The 24,467-nt window shown below is 50.4% G+C and overlaps 2 protein-coding genes across 2 annotated transcripts; both read left to right on the forward strand.

Annotated features, from left to right (window-relative positions):
- The first annotated feature begins 3,302 nt into the window (after positions 1 to 3,302).
- LOC148439506 (G protein-activated inward rectifier potassium channel 3-like) lies at positions 3,303 to 10,467 on the forward strand. Its single transcript, XM_088464654.1, has 2 exons — positions 3,303 to 4,286; positions 7,390 to 10,467. Exons 1-2 carry the CDS (start codon positions 3,368 to 3,370, stop codon positions 7,707 to 7,709), a joined length of 1,239 nt encoding a protein of 412 aa, XP_088320780.1. The 5' UTR covers positions 3,303 to 3,367; the 3' UTR covers positions 7,710 to 10,467.
- A 2,459-nt stretch (positions 10,468 to 12,926) lies between these two features.
- On the forward strand, positions 12,927 to 19,672 carry LOC148439507 (G protein-activated inward rectifier potassium channel 3-like). The gene is made up of 2 exons (XM_088464653.1): positions 12,927 to 13,531; positions 16,595 to 19,672. Exons 1-2 carry the CDS (start codon positions 13,150 to 13,152, stop codon positions 16,912 to 16,914), a joined length of 702 nt encoding a protein of 233 aa, XP_088320779.1. The 5' UTR covers positions 12,927 to 13,149; the 3' UTR covers positions 16,915 to 19,672.
- The last annotated feature ends 4,795 nt before the right edge of the window (positions 19,673 to 24,467 follow it).

Below are 24,467 nucleotides of genomic sequence, written 5' to 3' on the forward strand. Positions count from 1 at the left end.
TATGAGAGTCCTGCGCAGTAGTCTGATTCCTGGCCACACACTGGGTCCGGGTGACTGTACTGGTGTTGGTGCCAGCCCTTTGTTATATTACGTGGTGGCTGAGATGGGGGGTGACAGTATGTGAGAATCCTGCGCAGTAGTCTGATTCCTGGCCACACACTGGGTCCGGGTGACTGTACTGGTGTTGGTGCCAGCCCTTTGTTATATTACGTGGTAGCTGAGATGGGGGGGGACAGTGTGAGAGTCCTGCGCAGTAGTCTGATTCCTGGCCACACACTGGGTCCGGGTGACTGTACTGGTGTTGGTGCCAGCCCTTTGTTATATTACGTGGTGGATGAGATGGGGGGGTGACAGTGTGAGAGTCCTGCGCAGTAGTCTGATTCCTGGCCACACACTGGGTCCGGGTGACTGTACTGGTGTTGGTACCAGCCCTTTGTTATATTACGTGGTGGATGAGATGGGGGGTGACAGTATGTGAGTCCTGCGCAGTAGTCTGATTCCTGGCCACACACTGGGTCCGGGTGACTGTACTGGTGTTGGTACCAGCCCTTTGTTATATTACGTGGTGGATGAGAGGGGGGGGTGACAGTATGAGAGTCCAGCGCAGTAGTCTGATTCCTGGCCACACACTGGGTCCGGGTGACTGTACTGGTGTTGGTGCCAGCCCTTTGTTATATTACGTGGTGGATGAGATGGGGGGTGATAGTGTGTGAGTCCTGCGCAGTAGTCTGATTCCTGGCCACACACTGGGTCCGGGTGACTGTACTGGTGTTGGTGCCAGCCCTTTGTTATATTACGTGGTGGATGAGATGGGGGGTGACAGTATGAGAGTCCTGCGCAGTAGTCTGATTCCTGGCCACACACTGGGTCCGGGTGACTGTACTGGTGTTGGTACCAGCCCTTTGTTATATTACGTGGTGGATGAGAGGGGGGGGTGACAGTATGAGAGTCCAGCGCAGTAGTCTGATTCCTGGCCACACACTGGGTCCGGGTGACTGTACTGGTGTTGGTGCCAGCCCTTTGTTATATTACGTGGTGGCTGAGATGGGGGGTGACAGTATGTGAGTCCTGCGCAGTAGTCTGATTCCTGGCCACACACTGGGTCCGGGTGACTGTACTGGTGTTGGTGCCAGCCCTTTGTTATATTACGTGGTGGCTGAGATGGGGGGTGACAGTATGTGAGTCCTGCGCAGTAGTCTGATTCCTGGCCACACACTGGGTCCGGGTGACTGTACTGGTGTTGGTGCCAGCCCTTTGTTATATTACGTGGTAGCTGAGATGGGGGGGTGACAGTATGAGAGTCCTGCGCAGTAGTCTGATTCCTGGCCACACACTGGGTCCGGGTGACTGTACTGGTGTTGGTGCCAGCCCTTTGTTATATTACGTGGTGGCTGAGATGGGGGGTGACAGTATGTGAGAATCCTGCGCAGTAGTCTGATTCCTGGCCACACACTGGGTCCGGGTGACTGTACTGGTGTTGGTGCCAGCCCTTTGTTATATTACGTGGTAGCTGAGATGGGGGGGGACAGTGTGAGAGTCCTGCGCAGTAGTCTGATTCCTGGCCACACACTGGGTCCGGGTGACTGTACTGGTGTTGGTGCCAGCCCTTTGTTATATTACGTGGTGGATGAGATGGGGGGGTGACAGTGTGAGAGTCCTGCGCAGTAGTCTGATTCCTGGCCACACACTGGGTCCGGGTGACTGTACTGGTATTGGTGCCAGCCCTTTGTTATATTACGTGGTAGATGAGATGGGGGGTGACAGTATGAGAGTCCTGCGCAGTAGTCTGATTCCTGGTCACACACTGGGTCCGGGTGACTGTACTGGTATTGGTGCCAGCCCTTTGTTATATTACGTGGTGGATGAGATAGGGGGGGACAGTGTGAGAGTCCTGCGCAGTAGTCTGATTCCTGGCCACACACTGGGTCCGGGTGACTGTACTGGTATTGGTGCCAGCCCTTTGTTATATTACGTGGTGGATGAGATGGGGGGTGACAGTATGTGAGAGTCCTGCGCAGTAGTCTGATTCCTGGCCACACACTGGGTCCGGGTGACTGTACTGGTGTTGGTGCCAGCCCTTTGTTATATTACGTGGTGGATGAGATGGGGGGTGACAGTGTGAGAGTCCAGCGCAGTAGTCTGATTCCTGGCCACACACTGGGTCCGGGTGACTGTACTGGTATTGGTGCCAGCCCTTTGTTATATTACGTGGTGGCTGAGATGGGCGGTGACAGTGTGAGAGTCCTGCGCAGTAGTCTGATTCCTGGCCACACACTGGGTCCGGGTGACTGTACTGGTGTTGGTGCCAGCCCTTTGTTATATTACGTGGTGGCTGAGATGGGGGGTGACAGTATGAGAGTCCAGCGCAGTAGTCTGATTCCTGGCCACACACTGGGTCCGGGTGACTGTACTGGTATTGGAGCCAGCCCTTTGTTATATTACGTGGTGGATGAGATGGGGGGTGACAGTGTGAGAGTCCTGCGCAGTAGTCTGATTCCTGGCCACACACTGGGTCCAGGTGACTGTAGGAAGAGTTCTGGCACATCTCACACACACATGGTACAGAAGGGCACACTATGGGCATCCGCTTCAGGCTGCCCATATCTCTAAACCCATATTAAGGTGTCTGCGTGGCCCTGACTAACGCCTCCTTATGCAGCAATGATCTGTGCTGAGGATTAGGGTCACCAGAGCTTTGCCCGCTATAAAAGTGATATAAGCACGAGCACCATCGCCCATAGCACCGTGGCCAGTGTTGTGTGCAGACTGCCCCCGTCACGGGTTACCGCTCCAGCCTCCTCATCACACAGACCAAATCCCTAGAACTGGGCCTCCCCATAAAATGCTGATGGCACCAGGCCTCTTCCTAGCACCTATGGGTGCTGGGGTAACAATGTGGCACCATCAGCTACTTGCCCTCATTTATCCAGCACCATCTATAAAATGGCAGGTAGAAGTTGATTGGTTGCTATAGACAACTTCTCTACCCCCCCCCATCCCCCCATCGGGTCTCATCCAACTTCACACCATTCCAGTTTATGGCTGCCAGGGCTTGCTGCGACCAGTAGTGCAACACATACAAATTACATTATTTTGTAATAAACATTATTAGTCCAACACCCACAGCTCATAGCTGACAGCACTGGAGCCCTTCCATCCTGGCCTGAGAGTCCAGACCAGGATGCCAGTACATTCGGGTACAGAGAGAGGTGGGCGTATTTATAGTCAATGCGTGCAATCCCAAATTGCGCATAATTCTAGAAATCTGCTAAACTGCTGCTTGTAATGTCCTCAATGACCTGGATAACTGGCTTTTCTCCTCTCTGTGCAGGCTGTAAACCCATCTAGCTTGAAGTCTCGATAAAATATGGCCAAAGATAACAACAATGTTTTCACCGCAGTCCCTGGATCTACAGTCACCAACGCCAAACCATCCTTCTCACGTGCTTCCAAACTGGCTGAAAAGTTAGAGAAAGCCGACCGGAAACTGCGACGCCGGCAGCGCTACGTAGAAAAAGACGGGAGGTGTAACGTTCAGCACGGAAATGTCAGGGAGACATATCGGTATATTACTGACATCTTCACAACGCTGGTAGATCTAAAATGGAGAGTTAGCCTTTTGGTCTTTATACTGGCCTATGCCATCACCTGGCTTTTCTTTGGAGTCATCTGGTGGTTTATAGCTTACTGCCGTGGGGATTTGGAGCACCTGGAAGACCAAACATGGACACCGTGCATCAAAAACCTCAATGGCTTTGTTTCCGCGTTCCTCTTCTCTATCGAGACGGAGACTACAATTGGTTATGGGCATCGTGTGATCACAGATAAGTGCCCAGAGGGTATCATTTTGCTTCTCCTTCAAGCCATTCTTGGGTCCATGGTCAATGCCTTCATGGTCGGCTGCATGTTTGTGAAAATCTCTCAGCCCAACAAGAGAGCAGAGACCCTGGTCTTCTCTTCGCACGCCGTGATATCCTTGCGTGACGACAAACTGTGTCTCATGTTCCGGGTGGGTGACCTACGCCAGTCGCACATCGTAGAGGCCTCTATAAGGGCCAAACTTATCAAATCCAAGCAAACGCAAGAAGGGGAATTTATTCCACTCAACCAGACAGACATTAACGTGGGTTTTGAGACAGGAGATGACCGACTTTTTCTGGTCTCACCGCTGATCATCAGTCATGAAATCAATGAACACAGCCCATTTTGGGAAGTGTCCAAGCGACAACTAGAAAAGGACGAGTTTGAGATTGTCGTGATCTTGGAAGGCATGGTGGAAGCAACAGGTAAATCAGGAGAAATACAAACAATGAGACGCTAGGGGTTCCATTTATTAACCAGCTTTACCAGAATTTTCCAGCTACTTTGCCATCATTAGATGTCTTAGAAACATCCCTCATTGTTCCTTAGTTACATTCCCAAAGAAGAGGCCAGACAGGGTCACTAGTCTTCCCTGTATTCATGTCTCCGTAGAAGTGGGCCATAGTACTTGATATAATTTCAGTAGACCCCACAGAACACAGAGGACACTCAACGCTATATGTCAATACAAGGCAACATAAGCATTAAATTCATGATCCAATATATCGGCCGCCATTAGAAAGAAAGAGAGCCATTAAGGTTTATCACAATGTCCATGGAGATGACTGTCTGAGGCCCAGTGACATCCTCTCAGACAAGCCAGGCCCCATATTGGGATTAGGGAACATAAGGGTGGGTCGTAGCACACGGTAGGAGTCCTAGTGCACGCAGAGATTGATGAGCAAGGGGGCTGTGGTGACATGGTGTAGGTGGGTATGAGATACAGGAGGCAGTGGTGACATGGTGTAGGATGGTATGAGATGCAAGGGACTGTGGTGACATGGTGTAGGATGGTATGAGATGCAGGGGACTGTGGTGACATGGTGTAGGTGGGTATGAGATACAGGAGGTAGTGGTGACGTGGTGTAGGATGGTATGAGATGCAGGGGGCTGTGGTGACATGTAGGATGGTATGAGATGCAGGGGACTGTGGTGACATGGTGTAGGATGGTATGAGATGCAGGGGGCTGTGGTGACATGGTGTAGGATGGTATGGGATGCAGGGGGCTGTGGTGACATGGTGTAGGATGGTATGAGATGCAGGGGGCTGTGGTGACATGGTGTAGGATGGTATGAGATGCAGGGGGCTGTGGTGACATGGTGTAGGATGGTATGAGATGCAGGGGACTGTGGTGACATGGTGTAGGATAGTATGAGATGCAGGGGATTGTGGTGACATGGTGTAGGTGGGTATGAGATACAGGAGGTAGTGGTGACATGGTGTAGGATGTTATGAGATGCAGGGGGCTGTGGTGACATGGTGTAGGATGGTATGAGATACAGGGGGCTGTGGTGACATGGTGTAGGATGGTATGAGATGCAGAGGACTGTGGTGACATGGTGTAGGATGGTATGAGATGCAGGGGACTGTAGTGACATGATGTAGGATGGTATGAGATGCAGGGGGCTGTGGTGACATGGTGTAGGATGGTATGAGATGCAGGGGGCTGTGGTGACATGGTGTAGGATGGTATGAGATGCAGGGGGCTGTGGTGACATGGTGTAGGTGGGTATGAGATACAGGAGGCAGTGGTGACATGGTGTAGGTTGGTATGAGAAGCAGGGGGCTGTTGTGACATGGTGTAGGATGGTATGAGATACAGGGGGCTGTGGTGACATGGTGTAGGATGGTATGAGATGCAGGGGGCTGTGGTGACATGGTGTAGGTGGGTATGAGATACAGGAGGCAGTGGTGACATGGTGTAGGATGGTATGAGATGCAGGGGGCTGTGGTGACATGGTGTAGGATGGTATGAGATGCAGGGGGCTGTGGTGACATGGTGTAGGATGGTATGAGATACAGGGGGCTGTGGTGACATGGTGTAGGATGGTATGAGATACAGGGGACTGTGGTGACATGGTGTAGGATGGTATGAGATGCAGGGGGCTGTGGTCACATGGTGTAGGATGGTATGAGATGCAGGGGGCTGTGTTGACATGGTGTAGGATGGTATGAGATGCAGGGGACTGTGGTGACATGGTGTAGGATGGTATGAGATGCAGGGGACTGTGGTGACATGGTGTAGGATAGTATGAGATGCAGGGGGCTGTGGTGACATGGTGTAGGATGGCATGAGATGCAGGGACTGTGGTGACATGGTGTAGGTGGGTATGAGATACAGGAGGCAGTGGTGACATGGTGTAGGATGGTATGAGATACAGGGGGCTGTGGTGACATGGTGTAGGATGGTATGAGATGCAGGGGGCTGTGGTGACATGGTGTAGGATGGTATGAGATACAGGGGACTGTAGTGACATGATGTAGGATGGTATGAGATGCAGGGGGCTGTGGTGACATGGTGTAGGATGGTATGAGATGCAGGGGGCTGTGGTGACATGGTGTAGGTGGGTATGAGATACAGGAGGCAGTGGTGACATGGTGTAGGATGGTATGAGATGCAGGGGGCTGTGGTGACATGGTGTAGGATGGTATGAGATGCAGGGGGCTGTGGTGACATGGTGTAGGTGGGTATGAGATACAGGAGGCAGTGGTGACATGGTGTAGGATGGTATGAGATGCAGGGGGCTGTGGTGACATGGTGTAGGATGGTATGAGATGCAGGGGGCTGTGGTGACATGGTGTAGGATGGTATGAGATGCAGGGGGCTGTGGTGACATGGTGTAGGATGGTATGAGATGCAGGGGACTGTGGTGACATGGTGTAGGATGGTATGAGATGCAGGGGACTGTAGTGACATGATGTAGGATGGTATGAGATGCAGGGGGCTGTGGTGACATGGTGTAGGATGGTATGAGATGCAGGGGGCTGTGGTGACATGGTGTAGGTGGGTATGAGATACAGGAGGCAGTGGTGACATGGTGTAGGATGGTATGAGATGCAGGGGGCTGTGGTGACATGGTGTAGGATGGTATCAGATGCAGGGGGCTGTGGTGACATGGTGTAGGATGGTATGAGATGCAGGGGGCTGTGGTCACATGGTGTAGGATGGTATGAGATGCAGGGGACTGTGGTGACATGGTGTAGGATGGTATGAGATACAGGGGACTGTGGTGACATGGGGTAGGATAGTATGAGATGCAGGCAGCTGTGGTGACATGGTGTAGGTTGGATATAGGGGACTACACCTACGCCATGTCTCCACATCCCCCAACACTAATAGTCCCGGTCCCCATACACTGACACTACAACACTAATAGGTTCCGGTCCCCATACACTGACACTACCAAGAGATACATCTCCCCCCTAGAAATCCCTGATCCTTTCTGCTGGCTAGCCCATCATGGAGACAAGGAACGTAGTGTAGGTACCAGCGCTCACCACAGCCGTTTCTGTATTCTGTATTTCAGGGATGACGTGTCAGGCCCGGAGCTCCTACCTGGTGGATGAGGTTCTCTGGGGTCATCGGTTCATGTCGGTGCTCAGCCTGGAGGACGGCTTCTACGAGGTTGATTACAACACCTTCCACCAGACCTTCGAGGTCTCTACTCCACCCTGCAGTGCTCGAGAGATGGCCGAGAATACGGCCAGAATGGATGCTCACCTGTACTGGTCCATCCCCAGCCAGTTGGATGAGAAGGTGGAGGAAGGGACGGAGAAAGAGGACCTGGGAAAGCAGAGAAACGGCAGTATCAACAGCCCAGAGAGTGAGCAAGTACTTGCGGAGTGAGCGTACTCGCTGAGGAGACTGTGGAGACACTCAAGAGAGCATTGTTGGAGGCTGATAAGTGCATCTGAGATACAGGACTCTAATCCTAACACTCCTGATATCTCCTTATCACCCTCCAAACTGTGGACCCGTCAGAACCCAGTAGTGTAAAACCAAAGTAACCAGTAGTCTCACAATCCATCGCTGGTACCTGGAAATGATCAATGACCTATATACATGGTCAGGAAAATGACATTCCAGGGCCGAGAACCCGTCATTAGTCTGTGTGAGGGGCTGTGATATTGTTACATTGTCCTTCCTGAGCCACCGACCCAATGGCGCAGGGTTAGCACTGGGGGTCTCTATCTAACAATACAGCTCCCCTCGCTGCTGGTTCACCAATCCATTCACTATCAGTGTAGCGACAGCCACACAATGTGCAATCTGATCTCTGAATGACTCCTTACGGGCTTTATGAGAAGAGATCCAGCTGTAGTCAGACCCCCCTGGGCAGGGGCGTAGGGGGGCAGTTGCCCCCCCCCCATGATTTCTGTTTGGTGGGCAAAGACTGCCCTCCCCCATCCATGTACTTCTACACAAAAGCGAATGGGGATGAATGAAATAAAAATAGGGATGACACGATAATAACTTGTTTGAACTCTCCAACTGTTGTAGTTTCTGTTCACCAAAAATTTAGTTATCGTCATGATTGCTCTGCGCACGTTTTACCATCATTTGCTCTGCGCACGTTTTACCGTTGTTTGTTCTGCGCACGTTTTATCGTTGTGTTTGTTCTGCGCACGTTTTATCGCTGTTTGTTCTGGGCACGTTTTATTATAGTTTGTTCTGCGCACAATTTATTGTTGTTTGTTCTGCGCACGTTTTATCGTTGTTTGTTCTGCGCACGTTTTATCAATGTTTGTTCTGCGCACGTTTTATCGTTGTTTGTTCTGCGCACAATTTATCGTTGTTTGTTCTGCGCACGTTTTATCTGCAGGTTTGTTCTGCGCACGTTTTATCTGCAGGTTTGTTCTGCGCACGTTTTACCATTGTTTGTTCTGCGCACATTTTCCTCTTGCAGTAAGCATAAGCAGATATAGGAGACCGGGAAGCTGCGTACCACAATGGAACAGAGTCGTCGAATGATTGCGGCCTGCAGGCGGTTTAAAGCGTTAGCAGCGGTCTCATTGTGGCTAGATCGCAGCACATAGCAGATATTATAGCACGTACCGTAACCAGTGCCTATAGATTTACATATACTCCCAATCAAATGAAATTAGGCCGTCAATGATCTTTGAATAAAAACTAGATTAATGACTATGAAAACATTTCATTTTTCAAGACGAACACTTGTAGTTATCTATCTCCCTAACAGCTATTGTACTAATTGGTAGTTATTATTAATAATTTATAAATACATTTTTATAGTAAACTGTCACATCTGTCGTAAAATGAGATACCACCCCCCCCATGCCAGTTTTTGTTCCTACGCCCCTGCCAATGGCCTCTGGTGTCCAGGCCAACCAGTTATTTTTGACAAGTGCTCATAGGGGTCAATTTGCTCTGCCCAATCTAATCTGGAGTGAATGGATTGTATATATCAATCATTTAGCATATCCAACCATTTCTACGTAATATAATCAATACTCCATCCTGTGTTTTACATATCACCATATCAGCTTTAACGAGCAGCGGCCTCAGGTCCTCACACCGTCCAGGGTATATATAATTGCATAGCACCCAGCTGTGGCTGTACTGATCCAGGCCCAGTCTCACGATTATTCAGTCTCCATGCAATATTGTCATTATTCTTCCCCAGAAATGTATTATTCGTTGTCATAAATCCCCTCTTCTAGGTATAGACCCTCAGTCCTTACACCTATGGATTATTGGTCCCGTCGCCATAAATCCCCTCTTCTAGGTATAGACCCTCAGTCCTTACACCTATGGATTATTGGTCCCGTCGCCATAAATCCCCTCTTCTAGGTATAGACCCTCAGTCCTTACACCTATGGATTATTGGTCCCATCACCATACATCCCCTCTTCTAGGTATAGACCCTCAGTCCTTACACCTATGGATTATTGGTCCCGTCGCCATAAATCCCCTCTTCTAGGTATAGACCCTCAGTCCTTACACCTATGGATTATTGGTCCCATCACCATACATCCCCTCTTCTAGGTATAGACCCTCAGTCCTTACACCTATGGATTATTGGTCCCGTCGCCATAAATCCCCTCTTCTAGGTATAGACCCTCAGTCCTTACACCTATGGATTATTGGTCCCATCACCATACATCCCCTCTTCTAGGTATAGACCCTCAGTCCTTACACCTATGGATTATTGGTCCCTTCGCCATAAATCCCCTCTTCTAGATATATACCCTCAGTCCTTACACCTATGGATTATTGGTCCCTTCGCCATAAATCCCCTCTTCTAGATATATACCCTCAGTCCTTACACCTATGGATTATTGGTCCCTTCGCCATACATCCCCTCTTCTAGATATAGACCCTCAGTCCTTACACCTATGGATTATTGGTCCCTTCGCCATACATCCCCTCTTCTAGGTATAGACCCTCAGTCCTTACACCTATGGCTTATTGGTCCCGTCGCCTCCATTCCTGCTATTTCTAGTCAGTTTCCTGCCCCTATATTCTGTACACCAGGAATGATATAAACAATAAAAAAATCCTCAAGCCAACAGTTTCCAAATATCTACCGGTTCTGCACTGTACAAAAGTATATATTATTATGTAATAAAGAAACTGACTCGTCCACCTGTGTCCTCTGTATATTATTATGTAATAAGGAGACTGTGTCCTCTGTGTATATGTGCATTTAGCATTCTGGTTACCGAAGAGCGCCAGGAAAATATGTATAGAGAGCAAGTGACCTTTTTTTTTATGAATAAATTAAAATAAGTTGCACTAACAATCAGTGGCGTAAGTTCATCCCATACGCCCGGAGGCAGGTTATCATTTGGTGTCCCCCCAACCCCAAATATGTGACTGTTTTTATTGGGCCTGTTTACTAAAGTACATTTTCAGGCTATCCCCCCAAAAACAAGAGATATGGTAAGAACTTACCTTTGTTATCTCTGTTTCTACGAAGTCCATAGGGTCCACAGGGTTGACTTTGGGGTATAGCTGGATCTGGATCCACGGGCACCACCCAGTTAAAGCTTTAGCTGCTCCGAGGATGCTCTTGGGTCCATCCTCCTCTATACCCCGCCCCCGGCCACAGCACCTCAGTTGGTAAGCAGCCAAGGCCGGAGGAGGAGTCTAAACAGTGAGAAGGAAGACTGGAACACACAAGAAAACCAAACTCACAGAAATGGGAGACGGAAAACCGGTGACCAGCAACACAGCCCATTTGACGCCAGGTGCGTCAGGGCGGGCGCCCTGTGGACCCTATGGACTTCGTAGAAACAGAGATAACAAAGGTAAGTTCTTACCATATCTCTTGTTTTCTACTTCAGGGTCCATAGGGGGTCCACAGGGTTGACCTTGGGGATGTCCCAAAGCAGTTCAACTAAGGGCGGGGACGCTCCTGTGCAGAAAGGAGAATCCTGCGCCCAAAGGATGCACCCTGAGAGGCAAAGGTGTCAAACGCATAAAACCTCAAAAACGTCTGAATGGAAGAACAAGTGGCTGCCTTGCACAGCTGAACAGCGGAGGCACCACGTCTAGCAGCCCAAGAAGGACCCACAGACGGAGTAGAATGAGCCTTAACAGAGGCTGGAACAGGTAAACCTTCCTGTACATAAGCTTCACGAATCAAAGAACAAAGCCAACGGGCAACAATTTGTTTGGTTTTCATAAGAGGGGTTGGCCTGCCAACAAAGAGGACAAACAAAGAATCGGACCTTCTTACAGAAGCCGTCCGATCAACATAAACTCTGAGAGCACGGACAACGTCCAACGAAGCCTCACCAGCTGTAAGATCAGGGGACTGAAAAGCTGGCACCACAAGTTCCTGATTGATGTGGAACTTAGAGACTACTTTAGGCAAAAACTCAGGACGAGTGCGAAGCACCGCTCTGTCCTGGTGAAAAATTAAGAAGGGGGGGCTACAAGAAAGCGCCCCCAACTCGATACCCTCCTGGCTGAAGCAATTGCCAGGAGAAAAACAGTCAAGTGTTAACCACTTGAGGTCAACCGACTCAAGAGGCTCAAAAGGAGGTCCCTGCAGGACCCGAAGAACCACCGCCAAGTCCCACGGAGCCACTGGAAGCACAAAGGGAGGCTGGATTCGAAGAACACCTTAGAAAAAGGTGTGAACATCAGGCAGTGTACCGATCCTACGTTGGAACCACACAGACAGAGCCGACACATGAACCTTCAGGGAGGCCAGACGTAAGCCCAGGTCAAGACCTGACTGCAGAAAAGCCAAAATCCTAGAAACCCTGAACACCTGAGGATCAAAGTTTCTGGACTCACATCACTGAAAGTAAGTGTGCCACACCCTGTGGTAAATCCGAGCTGAGGCAGGTTTACGCGCCCTCAACATGGTACTGATGACAGAGCTTGAAAACCCCCGGGACCTTAAGACGGCTGTCTCAAGAGCCACGCCGTCAAAAACAGTCGACCCAGATCCGGGTAAAGGCAGGGCCCCTGAGACAGCAGTTCCCTACGCTGAGGTAGAAGGTACAGAACGTCGATGGACAATCTCTTGAGATCAGAGTACCAAGGAAGTCTGGGCCAGCAGGGAGATCGGTGGCAGCAGGGAGATCGGAGGAAACAGGTACGCTAGGTGAAATGTCCATTTCATCGACAGCGCGTCCACCAGACTTGCGCCTGCGTCCCTTGTCCTTGAGCCGTAAACGGGCAACTTGTAGTTGTGACGGGAAGCCATCAGGTCCAACTCCGGCAGTCCCCATTTGTCCACGAGAAGTTGAAAACACCTCCGGGTGAAGCGACCATTCCCCTGGGTGCACGTCATGACGGCTGAGGAAGTCCGCCTCCCAGTTGAGGACTCCCGGGATGAAGACTGCAGAGATTGTAGGAAGGTGGCTCTCCGCCCAAGCCAGGATGCGAGACACCTCCAACATCGCCGCTCGACTGCAAGTTCCTCCCTGGTGATTGATGTACACCACCGTGGTGGCGTTGTTGGATTGCACCTGTACCGCCCTTCCGTGAAGAGCGGTGCCTGATGACAGCAGAGCCCTGTACACGGCCCGCAGCTCCAGAACGTTTATGGGAAGAACTGCTTCCTCCGCAGACCAACGGCCCTGAAGAGACAATGAGCCAGTCACTCCCCCCAACCCCAGAGACTGGCATCTGTAGTGAGCAGAACCCAGTCCGGGATCCAAAAGGGGCGACCCTCGATGACATGAGCTGGCTGAAGCCACCAAGTTAGAGACTGGCGCACTTCCGGGGAGAAGACCAGCATCTGGGATCGGATCCGGTGAGGTAACCCGTTCCATTCGGACAGAATCTGCCCCTGCAGGGACCTGGAATGTTTGTGAAAATCTCTCAGCCCAACAAGAGAGCAGAGACCCTGGTCTTCTCTTCGCACGCCGTGATATCCTTGCGTGACGACAAACTGTGTCTCATGTTCCGGGTGGGTGACCTACGCCAGTCGCACATCGTAGAGGCCTCTATAAGGGCCAAACTTATCAAATCCAAGCAAACGCAAGAAGGGGAATTTATTCCACTCAACCAGACAGACATTAACGTGGGTTTTGAGACAGGAGATGACCGACTTTTTCTGGTCTCACCGCTGATCATCAGTCATGAAATCAATGAACACAGCCCATTTTGGGAAGTGTCCAAGCGACAACTAGAAAAGGACGAGTTTGAGATTGTCGTGATCTTGGAAGGCATGGTGGAAGCAACAGGTAAATCAGGAGAAATACAAACAATGAGACGCTAGGGGTTCCATTTATTAACCAGCTTTACCAGAATTTTCCAGCTACTTTGCCATCATTAGATGTCTTAGAAACATCCCTCATTGTTCCTTAGTTACATTCCCAAAGAAGAGGCCAGACAGGGTCACTAGTCTTCCCTGTATTCATGTCTCCGTAGAAGTGGGCCATAGTACTTGATATAATTTCAGTAGACCCCACAGAACACAGAGGACACTCAACGCTATATGTCAATACAAGGCAACATAAGCATTAAATTCATGATCCAATATATCGGCCGCCATTAGAAAGAAAGAGAGCCATTAAGGTTTATCACAATGTCCATGGAGATGACTGTCTGAGGCCCAGTGACATCCTCTCAGACAAGCCAGGCCCCATATTGGGATTAGGGAACATAAGGGTGGGTCGTAGCACACGGTAGGAGTCCTAGTGCACGCAGAGATTGATGAGCAAGGGGGCTGTGGTGACATGGTGTAGGTGGGTATGAGATACAGGAGGCAGTGGTGACATGGTGTAGGATGGTATGAGATGCAAGGGACTGTGGTGACATGGTGTAGGATGGTATGAGATGCAGGGGACTGTGGTGACATGGTGTAGGTGGGTATGAGATACAGGAGGTAGTGGTGACGTGGTGTAGGATGGTATGAGATGCAGGGGGCTGTGGTGACATGTAGGATGGTATGAGATGCAGGGGACTGTGGTGACATGGTGTAGGATGGTATGAGATGCAGGGGGCTGTGGTGACATGGTGTAGGATGGTATGGGATGCAGGGGGCTGTGGTGACATGGTGTAGGATGGTATGAGATGCAGGGGGCTGTGGTGACATGGTGTAGGATGGTATGAGATGCAGGGGACTGTGGTGACATGGTGTAGGATAGTATGAGATGCAGGGGATTGTGGTGACATGGTGTAGGTGGGTATGAGATACAGGAGGTAGTGGTGACATGGTGTAGGATGTTATGAGATGCAGGGGGCTGTGGTGACATGGTGTAGGATGGTATGAGATACAGGGGGCTGTGGTGACATGGTGTAGGATGGTATGAGATGCAGAGGACTGTGGTGACATGGTGTAGGATGGTATGAGATGCAGGGGACTGTAGTGACATGATGTAGGATGGTATGAGATGCAGGGGGCTGTGGTGACATGGTGTAGGATGGTATGAGATGCAGGGGGCTGTGGTGACATGGTGTAGGATGGTATGAGATGCAGGGGGCTGTGGTGACATGGTGTAGGTGGGTATGAGATACAGGAGGCAGTGGTGACATGGTGTAGGTTGGTATGAGAAGCAGGGGGCTGTTGTGACATGGTGTAGGATGGTATGAGATACAGGGGGCTGTGGTGACATGGTGTAGGATGGTATGAGATGCAGGGGGCTGTGGTGACATGGTGTAGGTGGGTATGAGATACAGGAGGCAGTGGTGACATGGTGTAGGATGGTATGAGATGCAGGGGGCTGTGGTGACATGGTGTAGGATGGTATGAGATGCAGGGGGCTGTGGTGACATGGTGTAGGATGGTATGAGATACAGGGGGCTGTGGTGACATGGTGTAGGATGGTATGAGATACAGGGGACTGTGGTGACATGGTGTAGGATGGTATGAGATGCAGGGGGCTGTGGTCACATGGTGTAGGATGGTATGAGATGCAGGGGGCTGTGTTGACATGGTGTAGGATGGTATGAGATGCAGGGGACTGTGGTGACATGGTGTAGGATGGTATGAGATGCAGGGGACTGTGGTGACATGGTGTAGGATAGTATGAGATGCAGGGGGCTGTGGTGACATGGTGTAGGATGGCATGAGATGCAGGGACTGTGGTGACATGGTGTAGGTGGGTATGAGATACAGGAGGCAGTGGTGACATGGTGTAGGATGGTATGAGATACAGGGGGCTGTGGTGACATGGTGTAGGATGGTATGAGATGCAGGGGGCTGTGGTGACATGGTGTAGGATGGTATGAGATACAGGGGACTGTAGTGACATGATGTAGGATGGTATGAGATGCAGGGGGCTGTGGTGACATGGTGTAGGATGGTATGAGATGCAGGGGGCTGTGGTGACATGGTGTAGGTGGGTATGAGATACAGGAGGCAGTGGTGACATGGTGTAGGATGGTATGAGATGCAGGGGGCTGTGGTGACATGGTGTAGGATGGTATGAGATGCAGGGGGCTGTGGTGACATGGTGTAGGTGGGTATGAGATACAGGAGGCAGTGGTGACATGGTGTAGGATGGTATGAGATGCAGGGGGCTGTGGTGACATGGTGTAGGATGGTATGAGATGCAGGGGGCTGTGGTGACATGGTGTAGGATGGTATGAGATGCAGGGGGCTGTGGTGACATGGTGTAGGATGGTATGAGATGCAGGGGACTGTGGTGACATGGTGTAGGATGGTATGAGATGCAGGGGACTGTAGTGACATGATGTAGGATGGTATGAGATGCAGGGGGCTGTGGTGACATGGTGTAGGATGGTATGAGATGCAGGGGGCTGTGGTGACATGGTGTAGGTGGGTATGAGATACAGGAGGCAGTGGTGACATGGTGTAGGATGGTATGAGATGCAGGGGGCTGTGGTGACATGGTGTAGGATGGTATCAGATGCAGGGGGCTGTGGTGACATGGTGTAGGATGGTATGAGATGCAGGGGGCTGTGGTCACATGGTGTAGGATGGTATGAGATGCAGGGGACTGTGGTGACATGGTGTAGGATGGTATGAGATACAGGGGACTGTGGTGACATGGGGTAGGATAGTATGAGATGCAGGCAGCTGTGGTGACATGGTGTAGGTTGGATATAGGGGACTACACCTACGCCATGTCTCCACATCCCCCAACACTAATAGTCCCGGTCCCCATACACTGACACTACAACACTAATAGGTTCCGGTCCCCATACACTGACACTACCAAGAGATACATCTCCCCCCTAGAAATCCCTGATCCTTTCTGCTGGCTAGCCCATCATGGAGACAAGGAACGTAGTGTAGGTACCAGCGCTCACCACAGCCGTTTCTGTATTCTGTATTTCAGGGATGACGTGTCAGGCCCGGAGCTCCTACCTGGTGGATGAGGTTCTCTGGGGTCATCGGTTCATGTCGGTGCTCAGCCTGGAGGACGGCTTCTACGAGGTTGATTACAACACCTTCCACCAGACCTTCGAGGTCTCTACTCCACCCTGCAGTGCTCGAGAGATGGCCGAGAATACGGCCAGAATGGATGCTCACCTGTACTGGTCCATCCCCAGCCAGTTGGATGAGAAGGTGGAGGAAGGGACGGAGAAAGAGGACCTGGGAAAGCAGAGAAACGGCAGTATCAACAGCCCAGAGAGTGAGCAAGTACTTGCGGAGTGAGCGTACTCGCTGAGGAGACTGTGGAGACACTCAAGAGAGCATTGTTGGAGGCTGATAAGTGCATCTGAGATACAGGACTCTAATCCTAACACTCCTGATATCTCCTTATCACCCTCCAAACTGTGGACCCGTCAGAACCCAGTAGTGTAAAACCAAAGTAACCAGTAGTCTCACAATCCATCGCTGGTACCTGGAAATGATCAATGACCTATATACATGGTCAGGAAAATGACATTCCAGGGCCGAGAACCCGTCATTAGTCTGTGTGAGGGGCTGTGATATTGTTACATTGTCCTTCCTGAGCCACCGACCCAATGGCGCAGGGTTAGCACTGGGGGTCTCTATCTAACAATACAGCTCCCCTCGCTGCTGGTTCACCAATCCATTCACTATCAGTGTAGCGACAGCCACACAATGTGCAATCTGATCTCTGAATGACTCCTTACGGGCTTTATGAGAAGAGATCCAGCTGTAGTCAGACCCCCCTGGGCAGGGGCGTAGGGGGGCAGTTGCCCCCCCCCCATGATTTCTGTTTGGTGGGCAAAGACTGCCCTCCCCCATCCATGTACTTCTACACAAAAGCGAATGGGGATGAATGAAATAAAAATAGGGATGACACGATAATAACTTGTTTGAACTCTCCAACTGTTGTAGTTTCTGTTCACCAAAAATTTAGTTATCGTCATGATTGCTCTGCGCACGTTTTACCATCATTTGCTCTGCGCACGTTTTACCGTTGTTTGTTCTGCGCACGTTTTATCGTTGTGTTTGTTCTGCGCACGTTTTATCGCTGTTTGTTCTGGGCACGTTTTATTATAGTTTGTTCTGCGCACAATTTATTGTTGTTTGTTCTGCGCACGTTTTATCGTTGTTTGTTCTGCGCACGTTTTATCAATGTTTGTTCTGCGCACGTTTTATCGTTGTTTGTTCTGCGCACAATTTATCGTTGTTTGTTCTGCGCACAATTTATCGTTATGTTTGTTCTGCGCACGTTTTATCTGCAGGTTTGTTCTGCGCACGTTTTACCATTGTTTGTTCTGCGCACATTTTCCTCTTGCAGTAAGCATAAGCAGATATAGGAGACCGGGAAGCTGCGTACCACAATGGAACAGAGTCGTCGAATGATTGCGGCCTGCAGGCGGTTTAAAGCGTTAGCAGCGGTCTCATTGTGGCTAGATCGCAGCACATAGCAGATATTATAGCACGTACCGTAACCAGTGCCTATAGATTTACATATACTCCCAATCAAATGAAATTAGGCCGTCAATGATCTTTGAATAAAAACTAGATTAATGACTATGAAAACATTTAATTTTTCAAGACGAACACTTGTAGTTATCTATCTCCCTAACAGCTATTGTACTAATTGGTAGTTATTATTAATAATTTATAAATACATTTTTATAGTAAACTGTCACATCTGTCGTAAAATGAGATACCACCCCCCCCATGCCAGTTTTTGTTCCTACGCCCCTGCCAATGGCCTCTGGTGTCCAGGCCAACCAGTTATTTTTGACAAGTGCTCATAGGGGTCAATTTGCTCTGCCCAATCTAATCTGGAGTGAATGGATTGTATATATCAATCATTTAGCATATCCAACCATTTCTACGTAATATAATCAATACTCCATCCTGTGTTTTACATATCACCATATCAGCTTTAACGAGCAGCGGCCTCAGGTCCTCACACCGTCCAGGGTATATATAATTGCATAGCACCCAGCTGTGGCTGTACTGATCCAGGCCCAGTCTCACGATTATTCAGTCTCCATGCAATATTGTCATTATTCTTCCCCAGAAATGTATTATTCGTTGTCATAAATCCCCTCTTCTAGGTATAGACCCTCAGTCCTTACACCTATGGATTATTGGTCCCGTCGCCATAAATCCCCTCTTCTAGGTATAGACCCTCAGTCCTTACACCTATGGATTATTGGTCCCGTCGCCATAAATCCCCTCTTCTAGGTATAGACCCTCAGTCCTTACACCTATGGATTATTGGTCCCATCACCATACATCCCCTCTTCTAGGTATAGACCCTCAGTCCTTACACCTATGGATTATTGGTCCCGTCGCCATAAATCCCCTCTTCTAGGTATAGACCCTCAGTCCTTACACCTATGGATTATTGGTCCCATCACCATACATCCCCTCTTCTAGGTATAGACCCTCAGTCCTTACACCTATGGATTATTGGTCCCGTCGCCATAAATCCCCTCTTCTAGGTATAGACCCTCAGTCCTTACACCTATGGATTATTGGTCCCATCACCATACATCCCCTCTTCTAGGTATAGACCCTCAGTCCTTACACCTATGGATTATTGGTCCCTTCGCCATAAATCCCCTCTTCTAGATATATACCCTCAGTCCTTACACCTATGGATTATTGGTCCCTTCGCCATAAATCCCCTCTTCTAGATATATACCCTCAGTCCTTACACCTATGGATTATTGGTCCCTTCGCCATACATCCCCTCTTCTAGATATAGACCCTCAGTCCTTACACCTATGGATTATTGGTCCCTTCGCCATACATCCCCTCTTCTAGGTATAGACCCTCAGTCCTTACACCTATGGCTTATTGGTCCCGTCGCCTCCATTCCTGCTATTTCTAGTCAGTTTCCTGCCCCTATATTCTGTACACCAGGAATGATATAAACAATAAAAAAATCCTCAAGCCAACAGTTTCCAAATATCTACCGGTTCTGCACTGTACAAAAGTATATATTATTATGTAATAAAGAAACTGACTCGTCCACCTGTGTCCTCTGTATATTATTATGTAATAAGGAGACTGTGTCCTCTGTGTATATGTGCATTTAGCATTCTGGTTACCGAAGAGCGCCAGGAAAATATGTATAGAGAGCAAGTGACCTTTTTTTTTATGAATAAATTAAAATAAGTTGCACTAACAATCAGTGGCGTAAGTTCATCCCATACGCCCGGAGGCAGGTTATCATTTGGTGTCCCCCCAACCCCAAATATGTGACTGTTTTTATTGGGCCTGTTTACTAAAGTACATTTTCAGGCTATCCCCCCAAAAACAAGAGATATGGTAAGAACTTACCTTTGTTATCTCTGTTTCTACGAAGTCCATAGGGTCCACAGGGTTGACTTTGGGGTATAGCTGGATCTGGATCCACGGGCACCACCCAGTTAAAGCTTTAGCTGCTCCGAGGATGCTCTTGGGTCCATCCTCCTCTATACCCCGCCCCCGGCCACAGCACCTCAGTTGGTAAGCAGCCAAGGCCGGAGGAGGAGTCTAAACAGTGAGAAGGAAGACTGGAACACACAAGAAAACCAAACTCACAGAAATGGGAGACGGAAAACCGGTGACCAGCAACACAGCCCATTTGACGCCAGGTGCGTCAGGGCGGGCGCCCTGTGGACCCTATGGACTTCGTAGAAACAGAGATAACAAAGGTAAGTTCTTACCATATCTCTTGTTTTCTACTTCAGGGTCCATAGGGGGTCCACAGGGTTGACCTTGGGGATGTCCCAAAGCAGTTCAACTAAGGGCGGGGACGCTCCTGTGCAGAAAGGAGAATCCTGCGCCCAAAGGATGCACCCTGAGAGGCAAAGGTGTCAAACGCATAAAACCTCAAAAACGTCTGAATGGAAGAACAAGTGGCTGCCTTGCACAGCTGAACAGCGGAGGCACCACGTCTAGCAGCCCAAGAAGGACCCACAGACGGAGTAGAATGAGCCTTAACAGAGGCTGGAACAGGTAAACCTTCCTGTACATAAGCTTCACGAATCAAAGAACAAAGCCAACGGGCAACAATTTGTTTGGTTTTCATAAGAGGGGTTGGCCTGCCAACAAAGAGGACAAACAAAGAATCGGACCTTCTTACAGAAGCCGTCCGATCAACATAAACTCTGAGAGCACGGACAACGTCCAACGAAGCCTCACCAGCTGTAAGATCAGGGGACTGAAAAGCTGGCACCACAAGTTCCTGATTGATGTGGAACTTAGAGACTACTTTAGGCAAAAACTCAGGACGAGTGCGAAGCACCGCTCTGTCCTGGTGAAAAATTAAGAAGGGGGGGCTACAAGAAAGCGCCCCCAACTCGATACCCTCCTGGCTGAAGCAATTGCCAGGAGAAAAACAGTCAAGTGTTAACCACTTGAGGTCAACCGACTCAAGAGGCTCAAAAGGAGGTCCCTGCAGGACCCGAAGAACCACCGCCAAGTCCCACGGAGCCACTGGAAGCACAAAGGGAGGCTGGATTCGAAGAACACCTTAGAAAAAGGTGTGAACATCAGGCAGTGTACCGATCCTACGTTGGAACCACACAGACAGAGCCGACACATGAACCTTCAGGGAGGCCAGACGTAAGCCCAGGTCAAGACCTGACTGCAGAAAAGCCAAAATCCTAGAAACCCTGAACACCTGAGGATCAAAGTTTCTGGACTCACATCACTGAAAGTAAGTGTGCCACACCCTGTGGTAAATCCGAGCTGAGGCAGGTTTACGCGCCCTCAACATGGTACTGATGACAGAGCTTGAAAACCCCCGGGACCTTAAGACGGCTGTCTCAAGAGCCACGCCGTCAAAAACAGTCGACCCAGATCCGGGTAAAGGCAGGGCCCCTGAGACAGCAGTTCCCTACGCTGAGGTAGAAGGTACAGAACGTCGATGGACAATCTCTTGAGATCAGAGTACCAAGGAAGTCTGGGCCAGCAGGGAGATCGGTGGCAGCAGGGAGATCGGAGGAAACAGGTACGCTAGGTGAAATGTCCATTTCATCGACAGCGCGTCCACCAGACTTGCGCCTGCGTCCCTTGTCCTTGAGCCGTAAACGGGCAACTTGTAGTTGTGACGGGAAGCCATCAGGTCCAACTCCGGCAGTCCCCATTTGTCCACGAGAAGTTGAAAACACCTCCGGGTGAAGCGACCATTCCCCTGGGTGCACGTCATGACGGCTGAGGAAGTCCGCCTCCCAGTTGAGGACTCCCGGGATGAAGACTGCAGAGATTGTAGGAAGGTGGCTCTCCGCCCAAGCCAGGATGCGAGACACCTCCAACATCGCCGCTCGACTGCAAGTTCCTCCCTGGTGATTGATGTACACCACCGTGGTGGCGTTGTTGGATTGCACCTGTACCGCCCTTCCGTGAAGAGCGGTGCCTGATGACAGCAGAGCCCTGTACACGGCCCGCAGCTCCAGAACGTTTATGGGAAGAACTGCTTCCTCCGCAGACCAACGGCCCTGAAGAGACAATGAGCCAGTCACTCCCCCCAACCCCAGAGACTGGCATCTGTAGTGAGCAGAACCCAGTCCGGGATCCAAAAGGGGCGACCCTCGATGACATGAGCTGGCTGAAGCCACCAAGTTAGAGACTGGCGCACTTCCGGGGAGAAGACCAGCATCTGGGATCGGATCCGGTGAGGTAACCCGTTCCATTCGGACAGAATCTGCCCCTGCAGGGACCTGGAATGGAACTGGGCAAATTCCACCATGTCGAATGCCGACACCATGGACCCCAAGACTCTCATAGCCGAGTAGACCGACACCCTGCAACTGCTCAGGCAGCTGTGTATCCTTAGTTGTAGGGAGGACACCTTTTCTGGAGTCAAGAAAATCCTTTGTTGACGAGAATCCAGAAGGGCTCCCAAATGGACCATCCGTTGTGATGGGATCAGAGATGACTTGTTCCAATTTATTAACCACCCGTGTGCCTGAAGACAAGCAATGGTCAGGTGGAGATGTCGAAGAAGTACCTCAGGGGAGCTCGCCAGCAGAAGATCGTCCAGATACGGCAGCAGCCGTATACCCTGGCCCCGAAGGTGGGCGGCCATAATTGCCATCACATTGGAAAGGCCAAAAGGCAATGCCCGAAACTGGTAGTGGTGTTGCAGGATAGCAAACCTCAGATACCGCTGGTGTGTAGGTGCTATGGGCACGTGGAGATAGGCGTCCTGGATATCCAGGGAGAACATGTAACCCCCGGGTTCCATCGCCAGAATGATGGAACGTAACGTTTCCATCCTGAACTTGGGAACTCTGAGGTATTTGATCAGAGACTTCAAATTCAGGATAGGGCGATGAGAACCATTGGGCTTCTGAACCAGAGACAGAGTAGAATAGTACCCCGTCCCGTGTTGGGACTGCGGAACGGGAACAATGACCCCTGCTTGTAGCAAGGATTGTATATCCACCTGAATCTGGGAAGCTTTGGTATTGTCCAGAGAAGGACTCGTGCAAAAAAACTGGTGGGGCGGCCTGAACCGAAAAGACAGGAGTACCCCTGAGAGACTACTTCTCGAACCCAGGCATCCGTGGTGGTATTGTGCCAACACTGGGCGAATTGGAGAAGTCGGCCTCCCAGAGGGAGGCCCATCCCATCAGGCAGCAGGTTTATCCTCCTGCTTGGAAGAAGGGCGCCGAGCACTCCAGGCTTGCTTCTTGGGTTTAGAGGCGGTCTTAGCCGCCGACTGCCTTGGGAAGGACTGACCTTTTGCCTTACCCTGAACCCGAAAGGAACGAAAGGCCGAGCTCCGGACCTTGGCAGGCGTTGCTGCTGAAGGAAGGAAAGCTGACTTGGATTTAGCCAGGGTATCCACTATTTTGTCCAAGTCCGGACCAAATAGCAATTCTCCATTGAAAGGTAAGGCTTCCAGACGTTTCTTTGAATCAGCGTCCGCTCTCCAGGACCGCAGCGCCATAAGGATCGGCGGGCAGACACTGCTGCAGCCGATACTCGAGAGGTCAGCAGACTAGCATCCAAAGAGGCTTCTCCAATGTAGGAAGCAGCGTCTCTCATCTGTCCTAACAACGCCCTCTGGACATCCGGAGCATTGTCTGGAAAGGTATCCTCTAATGCGTTGGCCCATCCCTCAATGGCCTTGGCCACCCAGGAGATGGCCATGGACGGTCGGGCCACTGCCCCTGAGAGGGAGTAAATAGACTTTAAGCAAGTCTCAACTTTTATGTCCGTGGGATCCTTCAGCGAGGATATAGACGGTAATGGCAAAGTAGAGCTCCTTATTAAACGGGTGACATGGGAATCCACCGCCGGTGGAGTTTCCCATTTTTTACAATGTGCCTCAGGAAAAGGATAATTAGAAGCCAACCGCTTCTGTGGCAGGAATCTCTTACTGGGCGCCTGCCAAGCCACCGCCATATGATCCGTCAACTGATCCGACAGGGGAAACACCAAAGAAGCCACCTTAGTTTTTTTGAAACTAGGATACTTCGACTTAGGAGCTGGTGCCTCATCCTCTATTAGGAGAATGGCTCGCACCACCCTAACCAGTGCTCGCACATTTATGGACGACTTGGTATCTACCTCCTGGACCAATGTGTCCGAGTCAGTGTCTTCATGAACCTCCCCATCATCTGGGGACCGCTCGGAGTCCGATAAATGCGCCGCCTGCGCCATTAGTGTGCGTTTTGACGCCCTGGAAGGCATGTCACTCTGCAACATTGACTGAAAAGTTGAAGACGCGGCCGTCAAATTTTGTACTGAGTTGGAGAGCACATCCACCCAGGGTGGAGGAGCCGCCACAGGGGCCTGGAAGGGCACCACAGACTACTGCGTCACAGGGG

This window comes from Taudactylus pleione, unplaced genomic scaffold (genome assembly GCF_031769625.1).
Source record: "Taudactylus pleione unplaced genomic scaffold, aTauple2 ptg001742l, whole genome shotgun sequence".
NCBI lineage: Eukaryota > Metazoa > Chordata > Amphibia > Anura > Myobatrachidae > Taudactylus > Taudactylus pleione.

Excerpts from the sequence above, each read along its gene's own strand:
- LOC148439507 (XM_088464653.1), top strand. The coding sequence starts at position 13,150 with ATGTTTGTGAAAATCTCTCAGCCCAACAAGAGAGCAGAGACCCTGGTC. Across the intron at positions 13,532-16,594 it reads AGGCATGGTGGAAGCAACAG|GGATGACGTGTCAGGCCCGG; the intron begins GTAAATCAGGAG and ends TCTGTATTTCAG.
- LOC148439506 (XM_088464654.1), top strand. The coding sequence starts at position 3,368 with ATGGCCAAAGATAACAACAATGTTTTCACCGCAGTCCCTGGATCTACA. Across the intron at positions 4,287-7,389 it reads AGGCATGGTGGAAGCAACAG|GGATGACGTGTCAGGCCCGG; the intron begins GTAAATCAGGAG and ends TCTGTATTTCAG.